General features: G+C 35.5%; 5 protein-coding genes across 6 annotated transcripts in view; 2 read left to right on the forward strand and 3 right to left on the reverse strand.

Moving 5' to 3' along the window:
• Positions 1 to 1,445, forward strand: part of LOC141905293 (cholecystokinin receptor type A-like) — a 41,220-nt gene extending 39,775 nt beyond the window's left edge. Inside the window, exon 6 of the mRNA XM_074794124.1 lies at positions 194 to 1,445. Within this exon, the coding sequence (XP_074650225.1) occupies positions 194 to 227 (34 nt within the window). The 3' untranslated portion in view covers positions 228 to 1,445. The remainder of the gene's footprint in view (positions 1 to 193) is intronic.
• A 1,240-nt stretch (positions 1,446 to 2,685) lies between these two features.
• LOC141906325 (stimulated by retinoic acid gene 6 protein-like) lies at positions 2,686 to 7,035 on the reverse strand. The gene is made up of 15 exons (XM_074795572.1): positions 6,955 to 7,035; positions 6,800 to 6,882; positions 6,513 to 6,649; positions 6,465 to 6,468; positions 6,145 to 6,265; positions 5,830 to 5,934; positions 5,247 to 5,311; positions 4,824 to 5,043; positions 4,637 to 4,739; positions 4,402 to 4,559; positions 4,276 to 4,324; positions 4,071 to 4,188; positions 3,607 to 3,770; positions 3,026 to 3,130; positions 2,686 to 2,834 (listed from the first exon to the last, which is right to left on the reverse strand). Exons 1-15 carry the CDS (start codon positions 7,033 to 7,035, stop codon positions 2,686 to 2,688), a joined length of 1,662 nt encoding a protein of 553 aa, XP_074651673.1.
• A 2,141-nt stretch (positions 7,036 to 9,176) lies between these two features.
• LOC141905503 (ubiquitin-associated protein 1-like) lies at positions 9,177 to 13,878 on the reverse strand. 2 transcript variants are annotated; one of them, XM_074794374.1, is made up of 7 exons: positions 13,832 to 13,878; positions 13,527 to 13,601; positions 13,286 to 13,416; positions 11,398 to 12,456; positions 10,835 to 11,041; positions 10,642 to 10,743; positions 9,177 to 10,491 (listed from the first exon to the last, which is right to left on the reverse strand). In XM_074794374.1, exons 2-7 carry the CDS (start codon positions 13,564 to 13,566, stop codon positions 10,363 to 10,365), a joined length of 1,668 nt encoding a protein of 555 aa, XP_074650475.1. In that variant the 5' UTR covers positions 13,567 to 13,601; positions 13,832 to 13,878; the 3' UTR covers positions 9,177 to 10,362. The 2 variants fall into 2 exon arrangements, with proteins under 2 accessions (XP_074650475.1, XP_074650477.1); XM_074794376.1 differs by having other exon boundaries at positions 13,812 to 13,878.
• Positions 13,879 to 13,904: 26 nt separating this feature from the next.
• LOC141905638 (tRNA (adenine(37)-N6)-methyltransferase-like) lies at positions 13,905 to 15,779 on the forward strand. Its single transcript, XM_074794596.1, has 5 exons — positions 13,905 to 14,005; positions 14,193 to 14,308; positions 14,390 to 14,561; positions 14,975 to 15,132; positions 15,216 to 15,779. The coding sequence occupies exons 1-5, from the start codon at positions 13,932 to 13,934 to the stop codon at positions 15,764 to 15,766; spliced, it is 1,071 nt and encodes a 356-aa protein (XP_074650697.1). The 5' UTR covers positions 13,905 to 13,931; the 3' UTR covers positions 15,767 to 15,779.
• Positions 15,780 to 15,924: 145 nt separating this feature from the next.
• On the reverse strand, positions 15,925 to 19,603 carry LOC141906417 (protein FAM219A-like). The gene is made up of 5 exons (XM_074795706.1): positions 19,432 to 19,603; positions 19,118 to 19,202; positions 18,943 to 19,024; positions 18,762 to 18,845; positions 15,925 to 18,562 (listed from the first exon to the last, which is right to left on the reverse strand). Exons 1-5 carry the CDS (start codon positions 19,501 to 19,503, stop codon positions 18,373 to 18,375), a joined length of 513 nt encoding a protein of 170 aa, XP_074651807.1. The 5' UTR covers positions 19,504 to 19,603; the 3' UTR covers positions 15,925 to 18,372.
• Between the last annotated feature and the right edge of the window lie 45 nt (positions 19,604 to 19,648).

The following is a 19,648-nucleotide window of genomic DNA, read 5'->3' on the forward strand; positions in this document are numbered from 1 at the left end:
TATCAGATGCAAAAAAATTTGGGCTAGTATCCCTTTTGATCTCATACAAAGCAAATGCTTATTTCCTGCCCAGTTATTTGCTATAATGTAAAATTGTGTTGAGATCGGGGAATGGTAATCATTATTCTTCCCTGTTGAGATTTAATTCAATGTTTTGATGGGAATACAGTTTTTCGTCATTCTATGTTTTCAGTGTTCACGTCGATACGAAGTCACAGCCCCGGTGAAGCATCCACATCCGACAAATCGGCATTTCTATAAGAAGGCCCTACTTCCACTTGAAATTTCGCCAAAAGCTGCTTCGTCATACCGTAAGACAAACGACTGATCTTAGTATCTGTCTTAGCGATCTTAATACGGAAGTGCTGATGACGTGATTTTCACATGGGCATATCAAAGGGCGTAAGGCGAGCAGCATGCGTCGAATCAAACTTGATAATGAAATATATCACGTGTGAAATGAAATATATTAATTACGAAGTCGTTTTCATCGGCAGTATCGAAAGGCGAAAGTTGTCCCCGATGTCAACCTAGTCTTCATCTACAATATCAAAAGGCGTGCATGAGTCAAACTTAGAATATGCGATATGATACGAATCACGCCGACCTGCGTAAGATGTTGACGAGACACTCGGATACATCCTTAGTATCATTTCACAAAGTACGTAAGTTACGAAGTAAACGGTATGATATTCGCTTTGTAACGTCAACATAACACATTGTCAAAGAAGACTCCTCTCGACTCGGTCAACAGGGTCAAATCGTTCCTCAAGTCAGTGAATCTTATATGAAAAACAATTGATGCACATATTTGGAAAGCATTCTTTTTCCCTCAAAAGTCCAAACGCTACCGAGCGCACGTTTAGTCATATTACCTCGATACAGGATACTAAATTGTATTTTTTTGTAAATATGAAAAGGCTACGCGAAGTACAGTTTATCATTGTTTCTAATCTATTCTAGTCGATTCCACAAGAGTTTTGTGAAGATTGTGAGTCGTGGTTTTCAAGCCATACATAAAATAGTCGTAGTGTTAATAATGAAAAATATTGTGGTATTTTGTGAAGAGTCGTTATCTATCTATAATACATATATATTGTTGATTAACGAATGCATAATATTCCCATTAGACGGAGATATAGATTGTTATGAAGAAAATTAAGTCGTCGAATTTTGGGTTACAGATATTTATATGGTATTCATATTGTATTATACATCTATTGTTTTTAATTAGTGTATAGTATCAATAAGTCGTAGAATATACATATGTATTGTAACGCCAAGGTTGACATGTTAGTAATAGGCTCCATCATTTAATCGTATTTATCATGATTTATTGAAGTGTTATAGATTGATCGTGAAAGATGGACCGCGATAATCTCCCAATTAACAAAGTGATAAAATGGCTACTTATTTCACTGTTTTATTATATAATGTGCTGTACATCGTGTGTAAATTAAGTGTAAGTTAAGTGTAAATACGTAGTTAATAAAGCGAAACAAGATTTGTTCAAGCCGTGATTTTATCGTGAAGGATCGGTCGGTATTTGCAATAACATTTCTCTCCCACACACCTGCCTGATCTGACGTCTCGACAAACGCTACAGGTAGAACTACCCCAAATGATCGCCATCAAGATGACGAGGTCCGCTATTGATATATGTGACGTCTACGGAGAATTCGATTGTGTTAGCTACTGAAGAACCTCCATTAAAATGGAATCTCACGGGTCCTATGTATGTGAAACCTTAAACTGCCTGTTCCTTTTTAACTTTGTTAATGGAAAGTTCCAGGATTAACAAGTTTACCCTGGCTTTTATCGAGAGACCGGATAAACCCTTTAGTCTGGCATTGAAGAGGATTAACCATCACGAGAATATACTTTATCAAATAGTAAAACCTTTGAAGCGTTCCATTTTCAGAAACTAAGACATTAGTGATCTGTTAAGAAAATTGAGTTGGATCTTCGAGTACCCTCCCCCAACGACCATAAGGTCACCAGGATTACGACAAACTAGGAGACTAGAATAGCGTCCTCAAAGAATAATGGATAAAGATGTCATCATGTACTGATATGGACTTTATTTGTTTTGAAGACGATTTCAAGATACAGTGCATACAAATACAGTTCGATTGAAATATCCTATAAAAATATGACACCTAACTACGATTTATAAATGATATCAAAAAAGCACTACAATACTATTAAAACAGTCTCACTTTCCACAGTCAAGCTTCATTAAAAAAGTAAGAAAAGGAACTCTATCAATTTATTTTTTTTACAATATATCCTACGTTTATCAAATCAGTTATCATAAAACACAACTTCTTAACATTCTGTATCAAAAATTTGTGTACCTAATCTAAAATACAATTACAAGAAAAATCAAATGCAAAAAAGAATACATGTAATTACCGTGATTCATATTCAAGAAAACGGTTTTTTAAAACATAAGAAAATAAAACAAATCGAAGATCGTCTACACTACCGTGCATGTGTATAACCTACGAGCTATTATGATAACAGGTATTACATACTTACATACCACATACACGTCGTACCGATATAACTTGAAAAGCACAGAACTTTCATTAGCTTTAACAGTGGTTCATTATACACAAAGAAAGTCATGTCGATTACAGGTAATAGATAAAAACATACATCGTCTCAATGACTGGTTCATGATTAAACGTATTGATTTGGAAGGAATCCTACTACTGCCAAACTTTGAAGCTCATCGTTATTGTTAGCAGCCTTTCTTTGACGGTATTTCACGAGTTCAGGATTCGCGACCAGCGTACGACACAACAACCATAACTTCTTTCCTTGAGATGCTGAATATAAAATAGCGAAATTTTTCATAAAACAATCTCAAATTGAATCTGCCAATCTGATAAGGAAGCTTTCATTTTAGCGCTGTACTTTAATTATTATATCCACCACTAAAGTGCTCATTGAAAATAATGGGCAGAAAGAAATAGACGTTCTAGTTAAGATGTTGTAATAATAGTTTTAAGACGTTTACCTGGATGTAAGACAGGAGGCTGCTGCAGTAGATGACAGAAAGAACGCATTATAGGATTCGTGTGTGCGTGGTCCAACAACAACATGCATACATATGAGAAGTATCCTGAAATTATTAACATTTACAATCAGCAAAGAGAAATAGCCAGCGACCTTCAATTTGGAACTAAATTCATAGGATGTAAACTTCGAAGAGGTAGAATTCCCCAATAATCACTGCAATGTCAAACAATCGATCAACCAACAAGTTTTAAAACATCGCAAGTTTTGTGAAATTTGTCGAGGGGTGGGTGACAACTTGACGAAATTCTTCAATTTCTAAGGTGAAGCATAGAACTCGGGTGAAGTGACGATTCTATGAGATACACAACGATATTGCACAGGGTTAAAGATAAAAGTATTTTTCAACACCTCCGAATTTTCGGTAATTCACTAAAACCATTCATTTTCAAGGAATGAAAAATATGCATGATATGAGAACATTACATACTATTGCATACATGACTGCAAAATGATTAATAAGAGTTGCAATTAACTGTGACAAAACTACACAACTCCACATATAACCTAATATATATTCACCTCGATCGAATTTCTCCATTCCTCTCATTAGAACAGATCTATGAAGACGCGAACTGAAAACTATGCCGATTACAGTTCCATACAGCAATCTCTTAACACTCGACACCAAACCGATGTTCACATTGAAGAACGTGAAGTAGAAACTAGCGTTATTGTACCACATCCTGAAAATCAAAACGAAAATTGAAATCGATTTCAAGAAACATCATCAATTCAGTAGTAAATCAGTACGAGCGAGAATTGACTACCTGTGCCGAATAGCAAGTGTCTTACGGTCGTCAAGCAGATATCTGCCCAATATGTTTTGCAGATAAAACAGTATTATCAAAATCAGAAATGGAGCGCTGAAAAGATTTATTGTAAAAAGAAAAAATCTTAAAATGATATTTTTCTAGCCATTAAATATTCATATTCATGAATTCACATTGTAGACCAGTTCAATGGGGTAATAAATTGGTACTTACAAGGACTTGGTCATTACTTGTTTGAAATATTCAGCATCTCCCAGAATGATCGGACGGATGACACCGAAGTAAAGCAAAGAAGCAAGAACTGTCATCGATACTTGGAATATAAGATATCCTACGAAGAAAAATTATGCAATTCACTAAGAACATCCTTATTCCGGAAATAAGATGAAAACACAAAACTGGGAATTTTAAAACTTACCCCAAATAATACTGGCAACTTGATATCCCGGAAAACGCATGGAGGCTGCCTATAAGATAAATACCTAGTTAAATCTCAAAAGTTATTCAACCATTGCATCAGAATTTTGCTTGTGTTTTTGCTTACGACAATTGCTGCTGGATTCGGTATAAGGCGTTGTTGAGGTAGAAATGATCGATCTCCGCGACTGATCTGTCCGAAATGTCTCCTATAGATGAACATCAAATGAGCCAAACTGACCAGAGTAAGCAGAAAACCGATTCCGATACAAATGAACAGAATGCCTGAAATCATACATATTTCTTCCATTATTCATTCTAAAAACTATCGCGAGAAAATATACATCGAGAATCAGAACTACCTGCAAATTCTTTCATAATAGGAATCCACGTCGGCTGATTTTGCAGCAATATAAGACATTGTTTGCTGAATAAGTCAATAACGTAGATATCCAGAAACATAACCTACAAAACATGTGTTTTTTAATCATCAATATCATGTATAATATCAATGCCAGTATTACAGTATGTTTTCATCATTCAACTTACTTTGTAAAGCATCACTAGACTGAGGAACAAAGTCACCAACATCTTCGTCGAGTAGCGGAAATTCTTGTGGAAATATGTCATCTTCAGTTGTCGAATTTTAGCATCGATTAAGAGTCGGTCGATCTTCCGACCGATATTTACATGTAAGCAAGAATTGTTAATCGATATGCAAGGTGCGGCAACTGGTTCAACTAGATGTTCACTATCGATGTCATCATCACTGAAATATAGCACAAATTTATAGAATAAAATTTCCTAAGATTAGTTAGACACGTGTGGTTGATGATATAAACTTTACTTTTTTACAATTCACTTTGAAGATAGCATTTCCATAGATTATTAGGTTCTGAATGTAATGTAAGCCCTTATATATAATTATAGGTTTCATCATAAAAAATAAGCCATAAAATAGCAACTATTCACCGTTTGGCGCTGTTTAGAAGACTGCCCACATAACGCATTTGAAATTCACTGGTTACATGAGAAGCCTGAAATGCAAGTAATGGGTTGAAATTACGACATACACCGGGATGAAAAACTACAAAGTGTGAAGACATTGATTTTAATTTGTAACCTCGTCATCTCTGCTGTAATTCTGAGACATAATACAACGACACAAAGACATCAGAAAACCGATGACAACACCTCCATAGCAGATCATGGTTGGGATGTTACTTAATGCGTCCATCAATGACTTATTCTGAAAAGTATGTAAGATAAGTTTAATCAACCAAATAAAATCAATATATATCCACCTCTTCGATTTATAGATCATATAAATGATTTTATATCAATACATGTAGTATTTGATTATTTCTTAACGTTTTTTTCGCATATAACAGTTTTTACAGTGAATAAACCTTATATTAGCAACCATAGTCCTTGATAAATGAGTTCCAAAATATTCAAAATATTGGTCTTCCAAGTCGAATTACGGCCATGTTCGACGAAATTGTCGGGTACAAATTGATCCGACTTAGGCAGAGTTTACTGTACAAGATCTTACCAACATATAATTGCTGACTAATGGGTTGTTTGTAAATCGAGAATCAGTATGAATGTCATCAATTGGCAGTTCTTTATTCGTGATCAAACTCAACAGATAATTCACCTACAGATAGACAAAACTCATAAAAATATTTTAATTACAATTCACAATATGAATAATGTATAAAAAGAATATTTACCAATAACACAGGACGACAGCTGAACTGCATCATACTATAGACAAGTACCCTGAAAGAAAAATAGATTTCTATCAAACAGCTGACAATATAAGCTGATCAATTTCAGTTGTAAATGATCTGAAAAACAAACCTACCAAATTCCAGAGTAGAATATTCCAATAATCGAACCCAGAAACTTGTACGGTGTGTTGATGCATAGGAAGATCGGATACATGTATATTGAAATAATCAACATAATGATCGGAGTTAATAAAGCTGAAATAAAGAGATATAAAATACATTCAAAGTGTAATTCAAGGTATCAGTTATTCTATTAAAAGTCAGATTGCGTGTATGTTGAGAATTCAAGAGTAAAAGCTGAAATCGAAATTAAGCTAACGCTCATTTCTGTAAAATATCAGATAAACGATGTCATTCAATGTTATAAAGAATCGAATATTTGCAAAAGTCGTACATTCCTAAAATAAACAAAACGGAATTCAGCAACGGTTTTGATACATACCCATACCCCAATTAGGGATATTAGCTATACGAACAGATGTTGAGAAGAACAACAGCTCCGTAATAACATCAGCTACAGCACCAAACGCAATCGCATTCCTCCAACGGTTGTGCACATCATCAATGAAATTCAACGCACTGAAAATCAATTTCAACATTTTCTCGTGCAAACATTTCATTTTATATGACTCTAAAAATCTTTTTAAACACATGTATCTAAAAATTCTATGAACAACTAACTAATTAAATTCTATTCTTAGTATCTGCTGTTCTTATCGATGAACTTACATAATGATTCTTGTCAGTCCGATATCACCATCATGTTTTCCATTTCGCCATTCAAGCCAAGAAAATACTGATATGATCAACAACTGAAAAAAAAAACAAAACATGAAAGTTTTTTTGAAAAAATCTTGATGTATAGCGTTAAGTTGTATATTTACCGATAAAGTTAATATAGGGAGTAAAAGTGGCGTCCAGTTTCTGATGACAGGGTCGCATTGAAGACTCGTATTGAATTCCATCTCATCAGTATCTTAAGTATCACGACCCTAAATAAAAACAAACTGTGTATTATAGATTGATTTTGTAGATATGAAATTAAGAATAGGTTGAGCCACGGGGGGCACTTCTTGTTAACTTTTTTAGTAATATATATCATAAAACAGCGTAATATGTATCATAATACATGTGGATTAAAACTTGAGGTCTCTAGCGAGACTGTGAAACGCTATGTCTTTTGGTTTTAATTTTTTGACCCCATCTGCCCATCTTATGCCACAAATGTTTTGAATAATAAAATTTGCTTTTAAACTTATAAATTTTGTATATATAGTGAGGAGTTTAAACAAAATGTATTCAAGTAAAAGTTTTGCTTACCTAAAATCAACGATGATTGTAACACAGAGTACTATAATAAATACACAGAGACACCAGAGCAGGTTTTGTACCACACAAAATCTCAGAGCCAAGTGAAGATCAGATAGACCCTGATTCAACAGGATGACTCCAAGCACCTGCTGAAAATCCTGTGATTTCATTGGACACAATACGTCTCCTTAGGTGAAAATGCAGGTTTTAGGGGCGAAAAACAGGAAACAATGGATACCCAGACAAACTGTCTCAAGAATCTTGACAATAATTCAATACAACCGATCCAACACATCAGCACTTCCACTAATCATCTGATTACACATTTAATTGGCTGATTAGTTGCTTTAGTAAAGTTACTATGAACGTTCATTAAACAAATCTTAAGTGAACATATGGAAGTTTATTATGAATTGATATATTTACTAAGTTCTTAAATATCAAACAAATATCTAAATAATGTACCAATAAAAATAATAAATTACTATTTATGTTTATTTAACTACGTACATTACAAAATAAGATATTACAAAATAATATAAATATGATCATCATTTTTCACTACACAATTATCAGTCCACAAATAACTGATGATATTTGTGATATTTGTCTGTCCGATGTTAAACTGTTATGAGGCTGGATATTTTTTCCCAACTTAGAAATTAGGACATTTTTGCGCGTAGTTTCACTAAAAAAAATGTCATACCAAGCATCTACTAACATCATACATGCCCATACAACAACTATGGTCTGGGCATGTGAAAGGCTAACATCCTTCCATTCTATTTACTATTTGTTAGAAAAACACTACTGTTGATCTGAAGTGTTCTTTTGCTACAACTAAGATTAAGAATTCTCCAAAATTCAAAATTCTTTAAACCTAATGTCCTATACAAATTCAATTGTTCATGTGACATAACCACTTCCTTTATTGGAAACTGATTGACATCTAGCTGCTAAGGTTTCAGGGCATCGAACATATTAACTGCTGTCAGACAATACTAATCTGCCTGTTCTACTTGTAGTCAGGGCTTCAAGATTTTGGACTAAGCAAACTCTCTGTTGTTTTTAGACCCGTTATATTTTATCATGTGACCAGTTTCGCCTTTCAGAGTAGCTCAAACCCGAGTAGTCCACTATCAGTTGAAAAGCCTTAATTTCAAACTCGAAAATGTTCGATGGATACATGACGATATATGAAACCTTTCTTTTACCTTTACAGATATTCAACTATTTGAACAAAGAATCTACTAACATGACTAATGACGATTGGGGTTCGACGATTGGATACCTGGTCTTCTACCTATTGTTCCAGGGCCAGGCGATTCGAACCAGTACGTAGTCAGTACGCCTGATGATGGCTAATAGTCTTTAGCCGAAACGTTGCGCAAATATATATATAACTCTTCTATTCAAGTTTCTCGTTTTGGCTGAACTTATTGTGGGATTTCTCTTGTTATCAGTACGTAGTCTGTTATTCAGACTACTGGGCCCCTTTTCTAATCAGTATCTGTCTATGTTAGTTTTACTTTTACTATCAGATTTTTTAAGTATGATCGCAAAATTTGTCTCAAACGTCATAATTTTTATAGATGAATTTTACCTACTAACCACGCTGCTGCCAACTGCTCCACTGTAAGATGCATCGACCTGTATTCACTAGCACATCTGCCTAAGCACGTGTTAAACATGTGGGGGATTTCCAAATATAAGAACCGCTATTAACTACAGGAAACATTTTGATCCAAAACTAATCAAAAACAAAAATGAATTTGTTTGACAAATAACATCCATCAGTTTATTTTCTTAATACCACAATGCTGGGTACATACAAGCTAATAATCATTGGTAAGCTTAACTTTTAAGCGTTGTAATTTTTCAGGATGCCTAAAAACTAACTGAGTCCGATCGACATTCGATCCACCTGACAAATAGCTAGATGTACAAATAATTTCAAACTTACCAGACATACATCACATACATGTACTTGGCACTTGATTTTTGTGCAATTGGAATTAAATGCTGAACGGAAAAAAGCCCACCGCAAGAAATGCCACCAAATTTTGTAAGGTACGTAGGAAAAGATACCACCGGCAAAATTTCACTTTTGCACATCGGGTAAAAGATACTACTAGGAAAAAGAAAGTAATTTCAAAACATAAATTTATGTTTAACGGCAACAATGATAATCGAGATCTTCAATCTCCAGTCAATAGTTTGTTGTAATTAGGTTTCAATGCAATGACTACTAATTTCGATTAATTACATAATCTTCAATTAGATAATTCATTATGGCAACATAAAGTGAGTAACTGACTACTGGACAGAGGGTCAAGATGTCCTAAATAAAGTCCAGTAATATCTGACAGCATAAAATTTGCGTTAACACTCATTGTGAAACAAATAAAGATGATATGCGCTTATTTGGATCAAATTCATAATCTAGTTAATTATATTTTGAGCATGTATAGAATCTGCATGGATGTAGTCTGCAAGAAGTCCGAAAATGAACTGTAGCATTTCTCACTATTTGTTCATTTTAAATTGAAGAAAAACTCATAGCTGGCATTTTTTCCTACTATCATATTATACAGTGGCATTCTTTATTACATTTGAAATCAAAAGCATTTATATTTCTGGCTAGTGATTTGATTGCATTTTGGAGAATTACACTAACTCCAAGTTTGAGCGTGAGAGCATGGTAGCTTTTAAGGCCATATCCAATCCGGTGTCACTAAAGATGGAAATGCTCTTTTGTAATACTAGACTAATTTACACAGAATTGATGGTTACGAAAGTCAACAATCAGTATTTCTACAAACATTTTCGAGGAATTTCTTACAGAATGAACTTCATCCTAATTTTTATCACAGGTTAAAATAACACATCTTGTATTTTCTAAACAGACTTTTGTCATTAAATGACGCACCAGTCTACGAATAAATTAATGTCGGGTCCCGCAGTGCTCAAAACACCCACGATCACGTGGCGGTTAGAAAATCTAGTGCTTCATCTCTGTTGTTGCTATGCAGAACAAGCGCTTCTCTTATTTTATCAGATTCGAATCCGAGCTCCTCAAACTGTCTGACCATCTCGATATATTCACACGCCTGTTAAACAAGAAATCAAAACTAAACAGCCAAATCTGGTATTAATGATGCTTCACCTGGTCGACAGCAATTTGGAAGAATGAATGCCTGAAGAAAAGGTCGATTGATACCTGCATAGATGAGTTATGGTTAAACCGACATATTATTTACCTTCGCGAAATTATTGTCAAATAAAGCAAGGGAAAATTCAGCTTGTTCATCTTTGTAGCCTTTTTCAACAATTCTATTCACAAGACATAAATGATCTATGACCTGAAAATAATGCGGTAAAAGAAATAGCTTTTACTCAAATAATCACGAATACAATTTGAGACAAAGTTAATGAATGATATTAATTACTGACCACTTTGTCATCGGGGCCAAATTTTTTAACAGCTCTCGCCACTTGTGAACGAGGAAAGCCCATATCAGCGAGTGCGAGTACGAATTCCTGTTGACCGATCGGCAGACTACAGAATGGATCTACAGGAGTTGGTGAACACGGTGTCGACGATGAATCGCCGGTATTCTGTTGTTGCCAGTTCGGTAGAGGAGAATGTCTATTCCAATCCTAAAATACAAATTATCGATTATGAAATGCAATTAGTAGAAATTAATGAATTAATTCTATACAGTTAAGTATAAGTAGATATATGCAGGTACCAATCTGTCACAACTCCTCGGGTGTTCAATACTTTATCGTCAACTCAATCTTCCCCGATGTTTTATCATCAAGGCTCCGTCCTTTGTTCAGGATTTTGCCTGTGACAATATCTGGCATTATCTGTCGATTAAATTCAATTTTCAATTGAAAATAGACTACAAATGCCAGACATTAGATAACCATATTTTCACAAAGTTGCCATCAAGACGGCTAATTAATGATTTATACCTGCATATATAAGTTGATTGAAGAGGTAGAGGTACCTGTGTACTAGAAGGACGAGGTGGCGGTGATGGTGATAACGGTTTGAACGGCGAGACAGAACGATTATTAAACGACGCCGACGAATCACGCGTAATATCCGGCGTACTCAGAGCATTACGCAGCGGATTCAAAGTCGGCCATGATTGATCATTCACCGATGAACCGTCCGTGAATTGAGAGTTTTTATCGTGCGTAACGACGTCTAAATCGACCGAATTTAGTCCGTTTATATTCACCGACTCTTTATTGCGCTTGAAATAACACGAATACGGATTGAAACTATTATTCGTCGTTTTAATCTGATTAAATGAACTGTGTTTTGGATCTTTAACGTAATTCTCCAGTCCGGCGATGCTGTGTCGCCCCTCCGGGAATAAAACATGCTCGCAGTTTGTCGCGTTGGATTTTTTTGAACCGATAGGGGGCAGCACGCTACGAGCGCCGAGTTTTCTACCGATAGAATTATCACAAACATTTTCATTGTCCGATTTCAGCATTGGATTGTCCGAACCCCCGATAGTGATAGAACCGTTTGGTCGATTTCTATCACATACGTTTTCATCGTTCTGACCAGTGGTGGCGCCGTCTAGCGACTGAGATTGAGCGACTTGCAACACGTTTTTCAGTTCTTCCATCGTGTTGATTGTTTTTAATTCGAGTTTGTCGAACGGATCTTCCTCGCGTTCGAAATCGGTGAGATCGATACAGACGTGTTCGGCGGCGGTCGGCGACAGTTTACGAACCGGTTGTATCGGGGTCGGTAAGAGTATTTCGTTGCCGATGTTGAACAGGAGATTATGCCGCGGTTTCGCGACGTTTTCATGACTAGAATCACACTGATTATCAACAGTAACAGCACCGGAATCTACAGCGTCAGTATCACAGGTTATATCGTTATTTACAGCAGCAGCAGCGCCGGCTGCCGCGTCTACGCTTGCGCGAGAAAAGTCTTCGATTTCGGCACCAACCGAACGAACTTGAGCCTCTTGTTCGGCGAGTTGCGCGAGTTGATGTTCCTCGTACGACTGAATAACTGCATGTTCCAGACTGAAGTCAATCTACAAGATTTAAAACACAGGGGTGGATTAAGCGGGGAGGGACCTTAGCTAAGTTTAACGGAGATAAAATTTTCAGAAACATAAGCTTAAAAAGGTTACACAAACAGTGGCAAATTATTTCCAGTCATTTTGGTTTCAGAAACACTCCCGAATCCTGATGTTCAGAAAATGATCAATGTTTTCAAATTTTCTTTGAGGACCCTAAGCCCTCGAATAAGCTTTGCACCTACGCCACTCCCTCTTCATAAGTTTTGCCCTTCCCTATTCTGGATTCATCATCTTTTATCAACCTATCACAGCTTTATCGCGAATTTGAACGGCAGAGTTTAGTTCATCGAATCGGATTGTATATCCTCATAAATCAAAACCTAAAAGTTTGAATGAATCAAACGTATTTTGTAAATAAATTTTTTTCCTCCCAAGGGTGGAGGACATTTTTTTTAAATTCAGCCAATGGTGTTTCCTGTGTCTGTATGCAGTCTATATATTGTTACATATTACAAAATGGAAGTTAAAGCGTTAAAAAGAAACCTTGGTTATTAATGGTACAATAATGAGAGTATGATGATAACGAGAGAAATCCCACAAGAACGAAGCCAAGATTAAAAAATTCTATATCAGAATGATTATATTTGAGTAGCGACGTTTCGGCTAACAACCGTTAGCCATCATCAAGCGTAATGACTCAGTGTGTCGCTCCTCAAATATAATCATTCTGATAAAGAACTTGAAATTTTCACTTCATTATCGTGGGATTTCTCTCGTTATCTTCATACACGGATATTGTGTATCTTCTCGTCTTATTATGGTACAATCTTTATATACTTACATCTTCATAAATAATACGAGGAGGTTGTGCATTTAATACACTAGCAGGTAACGATACCTGCGGCAGTTGTTGAAACTTGTTGCTGATTACTAATGGTATTCCATCAAGACTTGAAGTTGCAGTGTCTGACACTGAAAAACATTTTACAAACAAAAACATTAGGCCTACCTCATAATAACAACACTTACTAGACATAGACATACTTGTCTAAAATAAGAAAAAATTATCTTATGACATTTACCACTCCAAGTCCTGTTAATTCCACTATGGCCATAGGACATTTTCAAATCTCACTGGATTCACATTTTCCGATAAACTGAAAGCAGCAAAATAATATTAATATAACGAAGCATATTGTAAGAAAACGAGTGAGTGGAGTACACACAGAGTATTTCATTCCAAAATCGAACGCGTCTTCCAGACTAATTCAACCGTTGTAATAATCCTATCGACAGTGATTTTAATGCCTTCCACTTTAAATATCATAGATGTACACATTAAATATTGTCTGAAAGGACAAACTTACACTGGGAACGACTTATTTACTTTTATTTAAGGAAAATCGCGTCATCTTCAGATGACTTACTTCCTGGTTAATACGCGATGACACTACCAGGTGGCAGCAGCTTCGCGGCCAGTTTAGGCTATGGCGACGAATGACAGGTTTTTACATTTAAATCAAGAAATCAGCGAAGCTAGAAGAGAAATCGATATACTCAGGTGTGTGATTAATTTGAAACAACCTAAACAGTCGTTTAATGGGATTTTATTATGATATTTTCACTTGTCATACGTGGAAATGTGTGTATCAATTCAAGCAAAATATTATTTTATTGTTAGAATTGTCTTTCAGAGAGATGATAGATTAGAAAATTGCATTGTTAACGTATCATCACGATAATTTCAGGAAGCAGATCACTGGATTAAGAGAAACCAACAAGAAAGATGTCCAAAGATTGGAAAAGCTTGTAAAGCAAATGTGCAAAAGTAGTCTGGCGTCTGATAAAACCACTGAACCATTTGGTAAAGCCTTGATTTAGGTTGTAAGGATTTAGCTGAATCTAGTTACTTTGATGATGACAATATGCTTGCGTTTAATTTTAGTTGATCTGTCATGTAAACCTATCGGTTATTTGCGGTCGATATTCAAATTCAAGAATGGAATTCCGAGACAACCGAGTGTTTGTCAACAGGCTCGAGGATGGTTGACCATTGAATCTACAACTTACAATCCAGAACATTCGCTAGAAGGTCTTGAGTCATTCAATTATCTGTGGTATGTTAAAGTATCATATCTTGCATTACAATTGTACATTTCAAACTTGTATTGTCATTATGAGTGATTGAAGATTAAACCCACAATATGAAGTAATGTCGATATGACGTTTTGATATTTCAACTCAAATGCTATTTTCAAAAACATTTTGGGCTTTTGAAATGTACTTCTGAGTTAAAACGTTAAATTCCTCTATCAGTTTTACTTCAATTTGTGGTTTTTTCTTCAATTGAATTTAACGGTCACACATCTCTGGAAACCATAGTCAGTAACCTGACTGTGGTTTAGTTTCACGATCGGATATTTTCACAAACCACAAGGTTGGTATAAGCCCATCCGATTATAAAAAGCTTACCACCAACGATTAGGTAACTAACTATGGAAACCATTGATTATGAGTGGTATATTTTTAGGATCATATTCGTGTTTCACAAGAACAACAATGAGTATACTAAAGCTAAAGTGAAACCGCCGCGTTTGGATGGAGTCAAAGTCGGCCTGTTCTCGACGAGATGTCCCTATAGACCCAACCCAATCGGTTTAACATTGGCCAAGATTGAAAAAATTGAAGGTATATCCACTGAAACTTTACATGAAATTATCTTATTTGAGAAAAATGACTAAATTTCAGATCCAATATATTTTCTACAATAGGAAGTACTGTTTACTTGTCGGGTATTGATATTTTGGATGGAACGCCTGTTCTAGATATCAAGCCATACATCTCGGATTATGATCAGCCAAATCAGCTAGCATTTACTATAGAACCTACATCGACATCGGACATCGGTGGCAAACAAAATCAGGATGATCAACTGGATGTGAAAGCTTTGAATGATCAAGAAAATGGAGATAAAACAGAGAATTCTGTCGCTGCATCTTGGATTAGTCAACCACCGATAGATGAACTCGATATCAGGTTTACAAACTTTGCTGAAGAACAATTGCGACAGTTCGATGCCGTGAATGACAAACCTTTTCATCTGGAACAGTTAAAAACTTCAGCCGAATTAAAAACAGCAATTATCAACATTTTAAAAGCAGATCCGCGATCTGTTTATCGGCGAAATCATTGTCAAGGTCGTCTGTATTTTTTCTGTCTCGATAACGCTCATGTTACTTGTTGGTTTGATAAAAACGTCGCTGAAGTTGTAAGAATTCAGCCTATGGCATTTAGAGACTCAAATTTAAAACGAAATGAATAAACTTTCACCTGTAAAATGAATAGGTCTTGGTTTTGATTTTTGCCAGTAATCTGCTCTTCATTCGGATTGCAGTCAGTTATTTCTCAGGGATGGAAAACTAAACCTCAAAAAAGCTTTAGCAATCGCCATAAATCACAACACTTCATATTTTACACAGTTATCAATTTATATTATCTTTTTTAAATACAAAATAATTTATTTTCTGTACAATAATTCATCCTTCTATTGCACGTGCTTTCAAGAAAGTATTAACAACATTCTATTCCTAGAATTGTTCTGTTCCTAGAATAATTGAACTTTGTTAATACGAATCTTGTGGTTACAGTACTGTGAAATTGGTTTTGTATTATCAAAATCTATCGCGGTAGACGTTATCATAATCAACAGTTATTTTATGTAAAATGAATCGTATTAACAAGGTTCAACTACATATACATACTTATATATTTATCTAATATCCCAAAATTGAAAGAAAAACTTTTAATGGCTGCAGCCCTGAAAATTGTTACAATTACAGTTATTTCTAATTCAGAAACCTGCACGATAGCTAATAAAAGTTTCAGCAATGATTTGAGGATGCATAAGACCCCTTCATACAGGTCTATGGCCTGATATCATTGTGCAAATTATCAGAATTCTAACAAGTACAAGTACTGTTCGTATCCTATTTTTGTTGGCAATCATTTTTCGATTCATTTGAAAAAGTTTGATTCGATATCGGTTTCCATTGACTGGAAAATTTCTCAATACTGAGTTCGTAAGACTAGCATTCCTAGTACATTTGTATTCCTCGATATTTGTAGTTCACCAATTCCACAACAGTTATTATAACTATTAATACTTTAAAAAAAAAAACATTCATTATTTTATCACAATTCAAGTAACACATACACGCCATAAAAAGAAGGATATTTTATAGAAAAATTAATTGCAAAATAATCAATAACAATAGAAGTGAAAGTATCCGGTGAAACTGTGACCAGTCTTTTTTAATATTCCATAGTTGATAATCCGCTTCTCTATAAGGGATCTTTCATTTATAGGCCTTATGTATGCATAAAACTTGAAGTTTCCGGCCCGTTTTTCCTATACTTTTAAGCATTTAGTACGCAATTGCACCTCCATCTCTCCTTTCCCTATCCCTTAATGCATAGGCCTACATAATAAATGAATGAACCCGAAATGAAATATAATTGTAGCTTTATAAATTCTATTCATTCATGCGGCTGCTGAATTTGGATAATACTGAATCATTTTTTTTCAAAAATATCTACTTGCTAGATAACAAAGTCACTGATAATAATGATCTGGGCATCAGTCACATTCCAATTGTTATTTTCAATTAAAGTCGAATAATAAGATATAAGCAGAACAATCAATTTCTACCGACTTGATCTGAATAAAATATGCCACGTCTATTGAAACAGTGTATAAATCTATACGATGTAGACAGATGTACCTGATTAATCACAGTCAACTGATATACAAGAAACTGCACTATACCTAATCTAATATACATAGAAATGCCTCGATTTAATGAAATTGGATTGAACAAGCATATTTGTCCAGTGTCCTGATCACACGGAGACCTGGGTGAAATCGGCCTGGACCAGACAAAAGTCACATTTGGCCCATAATTAGAGTGTGCATTTGCACGTAAATCATTCATTCGTTGTCAAAATGCTATAAAAAGATGCTGTGGCGAGGCATAAACCAGATAGCATTTACATGGAATAATTTCACGCGTGCTATAATTTGGCACTGGCCTGGTCTGCCAACATTTGGTCTCGGTAAAATACACATGTGTGAACCTGGCATTATTTCAATCAGGTTCCACCGTACTGGCTTTAAGATCAAAATAAGTAGTTGAAAAATGAAATTTCGAGGAAATATACTTTTTACCTCGGGGAACAATGTCAAATGTTATCACTAATTCAAAATAAGTAACAGACTTTCTCCGGAGGCTATACAAGTAATAGTCCGACGTCATGGTAACGCAGAAGGCATGAGACGTCAGTTGGAAGACATTATTTCTAAGAGTCTGCTTTAAAGCCAAATACTATACATGCAACTAACACGCATACGATAAAATATTCATATATACCACGTATACAAAATACAATGAAAACTCAATATAGTGAAGCACAATATACTAGCATTTTAGAGCAGAATGTAGGCACATTTCAGAGTGAATCAGCTCAGATGTGATAACACAAGGAGGTCGTTCGAGCTCAGATCTTTAATCCGCAAAGCATCAACTTTCACCACAAGAACGCTGAATGCAGGTACTGAATTTGCTATGAGCGCGACATTATTTGCAGAGTCGGACAACTTCCAATTCTTCGCGTCTTCTCAACTTAAAATAGGAGATGCTGGAGATAGGCAGTGATTTTGTAATCAAACTCTTTCAAATGTGTCGACGGCTAGACTAGAAATACTCCTTATCGAATATGTACGAATGAATTCAGCGGTCGATATAGACACTGCTCAATCTCACACAGCAACAAATCTCATCTCGATAGCGAAATCTGGGTAGGTGTTTCGTGTGACCGCCTCCCGGTACGAGTTTAAAATGCGCAGTACAAACAAGTGTAACGACGACGCTGCTATTGTATCACACATGACGCTGTATTCGGGTTGCAACATACGCAACGTTCGTTGAATGATTTCGGAGGAATTAGATCCAAGTCTTCATCGTCCGGCTGTAAATCTAAATTATATCCATCTTTGATCAATTGTTGCGTAATATCCTGATTGGAGATTTTACTGAATATCGGCGATTCAAATTCATCCTCGCTGAAATGAACAATTCAATATTTTCAATGCAGTATAAGGAAAAATGAATTATGCTTGACTTCCTAACACAACCATGTTTACACGCTAGAATGGGTTAGGGTTTGGGATGGCGGGGTGAGATCAAGGCGTGGATGTGAAGATTACGGTGTATGAGGGATTGAAAAGGTCGACGAACAAACGAAATAATTTCGATACACACCTATCATCTGATTGTATGGCAACTAAAGGCTGTATATCGGAATGTAGTAATAACGTGTGGCCACCTTTCTGCGGAATCTTTAATCTGAAAAGATAATATCAAAACCATTTCATTGAATCATAATAAATCAACCAATTGACTTAGTATATTTGAGTTAGAATTACGTGCAGTGAAAACCCACCTGCTCATTGATAGTAAGCCAGGTTTTCTGGTTGGTTGATCAATGATTGCTGCCGATTTTCTAGCAATTTCCCTTTGTTTTTCTAGAAAAAAAGGTATTGAGACAATTCAAGATTTGAAGAAACTACAAAGAATAAGACACAAGGATTTTTCGGCATTCCAGAATTTATACGCACCAATCTTCTTCTGTAAATCCGATGGTCTTCTAATATTGATTCCAGTTCCTTTATTGGATCCTTTCGGTGATACTGGGCTGTGATGCTGAAAATGAATCGTTATAAAATGGCTATTATTATAAAAAAGGAACCTTCACCATTCGAAGTGTATTTGTCCATCAGATGGTGGAGCCTTAATCATTTAAATCTAACACTAGAAGTTGGTATAAAGGAAAACACAAAACTGAAGAGATGCAGATTTTTGACTCGAAAGATGTTTACCCAGACTACTTTTCATCATTTTTTAGTAAAACATATGTTAATTCTGAAAATACCTTAACAGTTGTTGAGCCATTACTGGAGGTTTTAGGATCGCTATCGAAACCGCTATCTTCCATGCTATCCATGGATACGATCGGTCCAGATACAAACTAAACATTCATGATTTTCGTCGAAATATTGGGTTTCGGCGAACATAAGCAAATCAACCGGACTCCATTTCGTTCCGTGACGTCAATCGGGGAACCCGTTTAGAGGACACTCGATTCTGTT

The sequence above is a fragment of the Tubulanus polymorphus genome, chromosome 5 (genome assembly GCF_964204645.1).
Source record: "Tubulanus polymorphus chromosome 5, tnTubPoly1.2, whole genome shotgun sequence".
Classification (NCBI taxonomy): Eukaryota; Metazoa; Nemertea; class Palaeonemertea; order Tubulaniformes; family Tubulanidae; genus Tubulanus; species Tubulanus polymorphus.

What these genes read in the sequence shown, in the direction of transcription:
- LOC141905503 (XM_074794374.1), bottom strand. Translation starts at nt 13,566, where the DNA reads ATGTCCTATGGCCATAGTGGAATTAACAGGACTTGGAGTG. An exon ending in TTGGCCCCGATGACAAAGTG is followed by an intron (nt 10,744 to 10,834) that starts GTCAGTAATTAA and finishes CATTATTTTCAG; the next exon opens with GTCATAGATCATTTATGTCT. An exon ending in TTGACAATAATTTCGCGAAG is followed by an intron (nt 10,492 to 10,641) that starts GTAAATAATATG and finishes CTTGTTTAACAG; the next exon opens with GCGTGTGAATATATCGAGAT.
- LOC141906417 (XM_074795706.1), bottom strand. Translation starts at nt 19,503, where the DNA reads ATGGATAGCATGGAAGATAGCGGTTTCGATAGCGATCCTAAAACCTCC. An exon ending in ATGGCTCAACAACTGTTAAG is followed by an intron (nt 19,203 to 19,431) that starts GTATTTTCAGAA and finishes ATTCATTTTCAG; the next exon opens with CATCACAGCCCAGTATCACC. An exon ending in GGCTTACTATCAATGAGCAG is followed by an intron (nt 18,846 to 18,942) that starts GTGGGTTTTCAC and finishes TTATCTTTTCAG; the next exon opens with ATTAAAGATTCCGCAGAAAG.
- LOC141906325 (XM_074795572.1), bottom strand. Translation starts at nt 7,035, where the DNA reads ATGGAATTCAATACGAGTCTTCAATGCGACCCTGTCATCAGAAACTGG. An exon ending in ATATTCTACTCTGGAATTTG is followed by an intron (nt 5,935 to 6,144) that starts GTAGGTTTGTTT and finishes GTCTATCTGTAG; the next exon opens with GTGAATTATCTGTTGAGTTT. An exon ending in TAGTCAGCAATTATATGTTG is followed by an intron (nt 5,312 to 5,829) that starts GTAAGATCTTGT and finishes CTTGCATTTCAG; the next exon opens with GCTTCTCATGTAACCAGTGA.
- LOC141905638 (XM_074794596.1), top strand. Translation starts at nt 13,932, where the DNA reads ATGGCGACGAATGACAGGTTTTTACATTTAAATCAAGAAATCAGCGAA. An exon ending in AGAGAAATCGATATACTCAG is followed by an intron (nt 14,006 to 14,192) that starts GTGTGTGATTAA and finishes CGATAATTTCAG; the next exon opens with GAAGCAGATCACTGGATTAA. An exon ending in GAGTCATTCAATTATCTGTG is followed by an intron (nt 14,562 to 14,974) that starts GTATGTTAAAGT and finishes GTATATTTTTAG; the next exon opens with GATCATATTCGTGTTTCACA.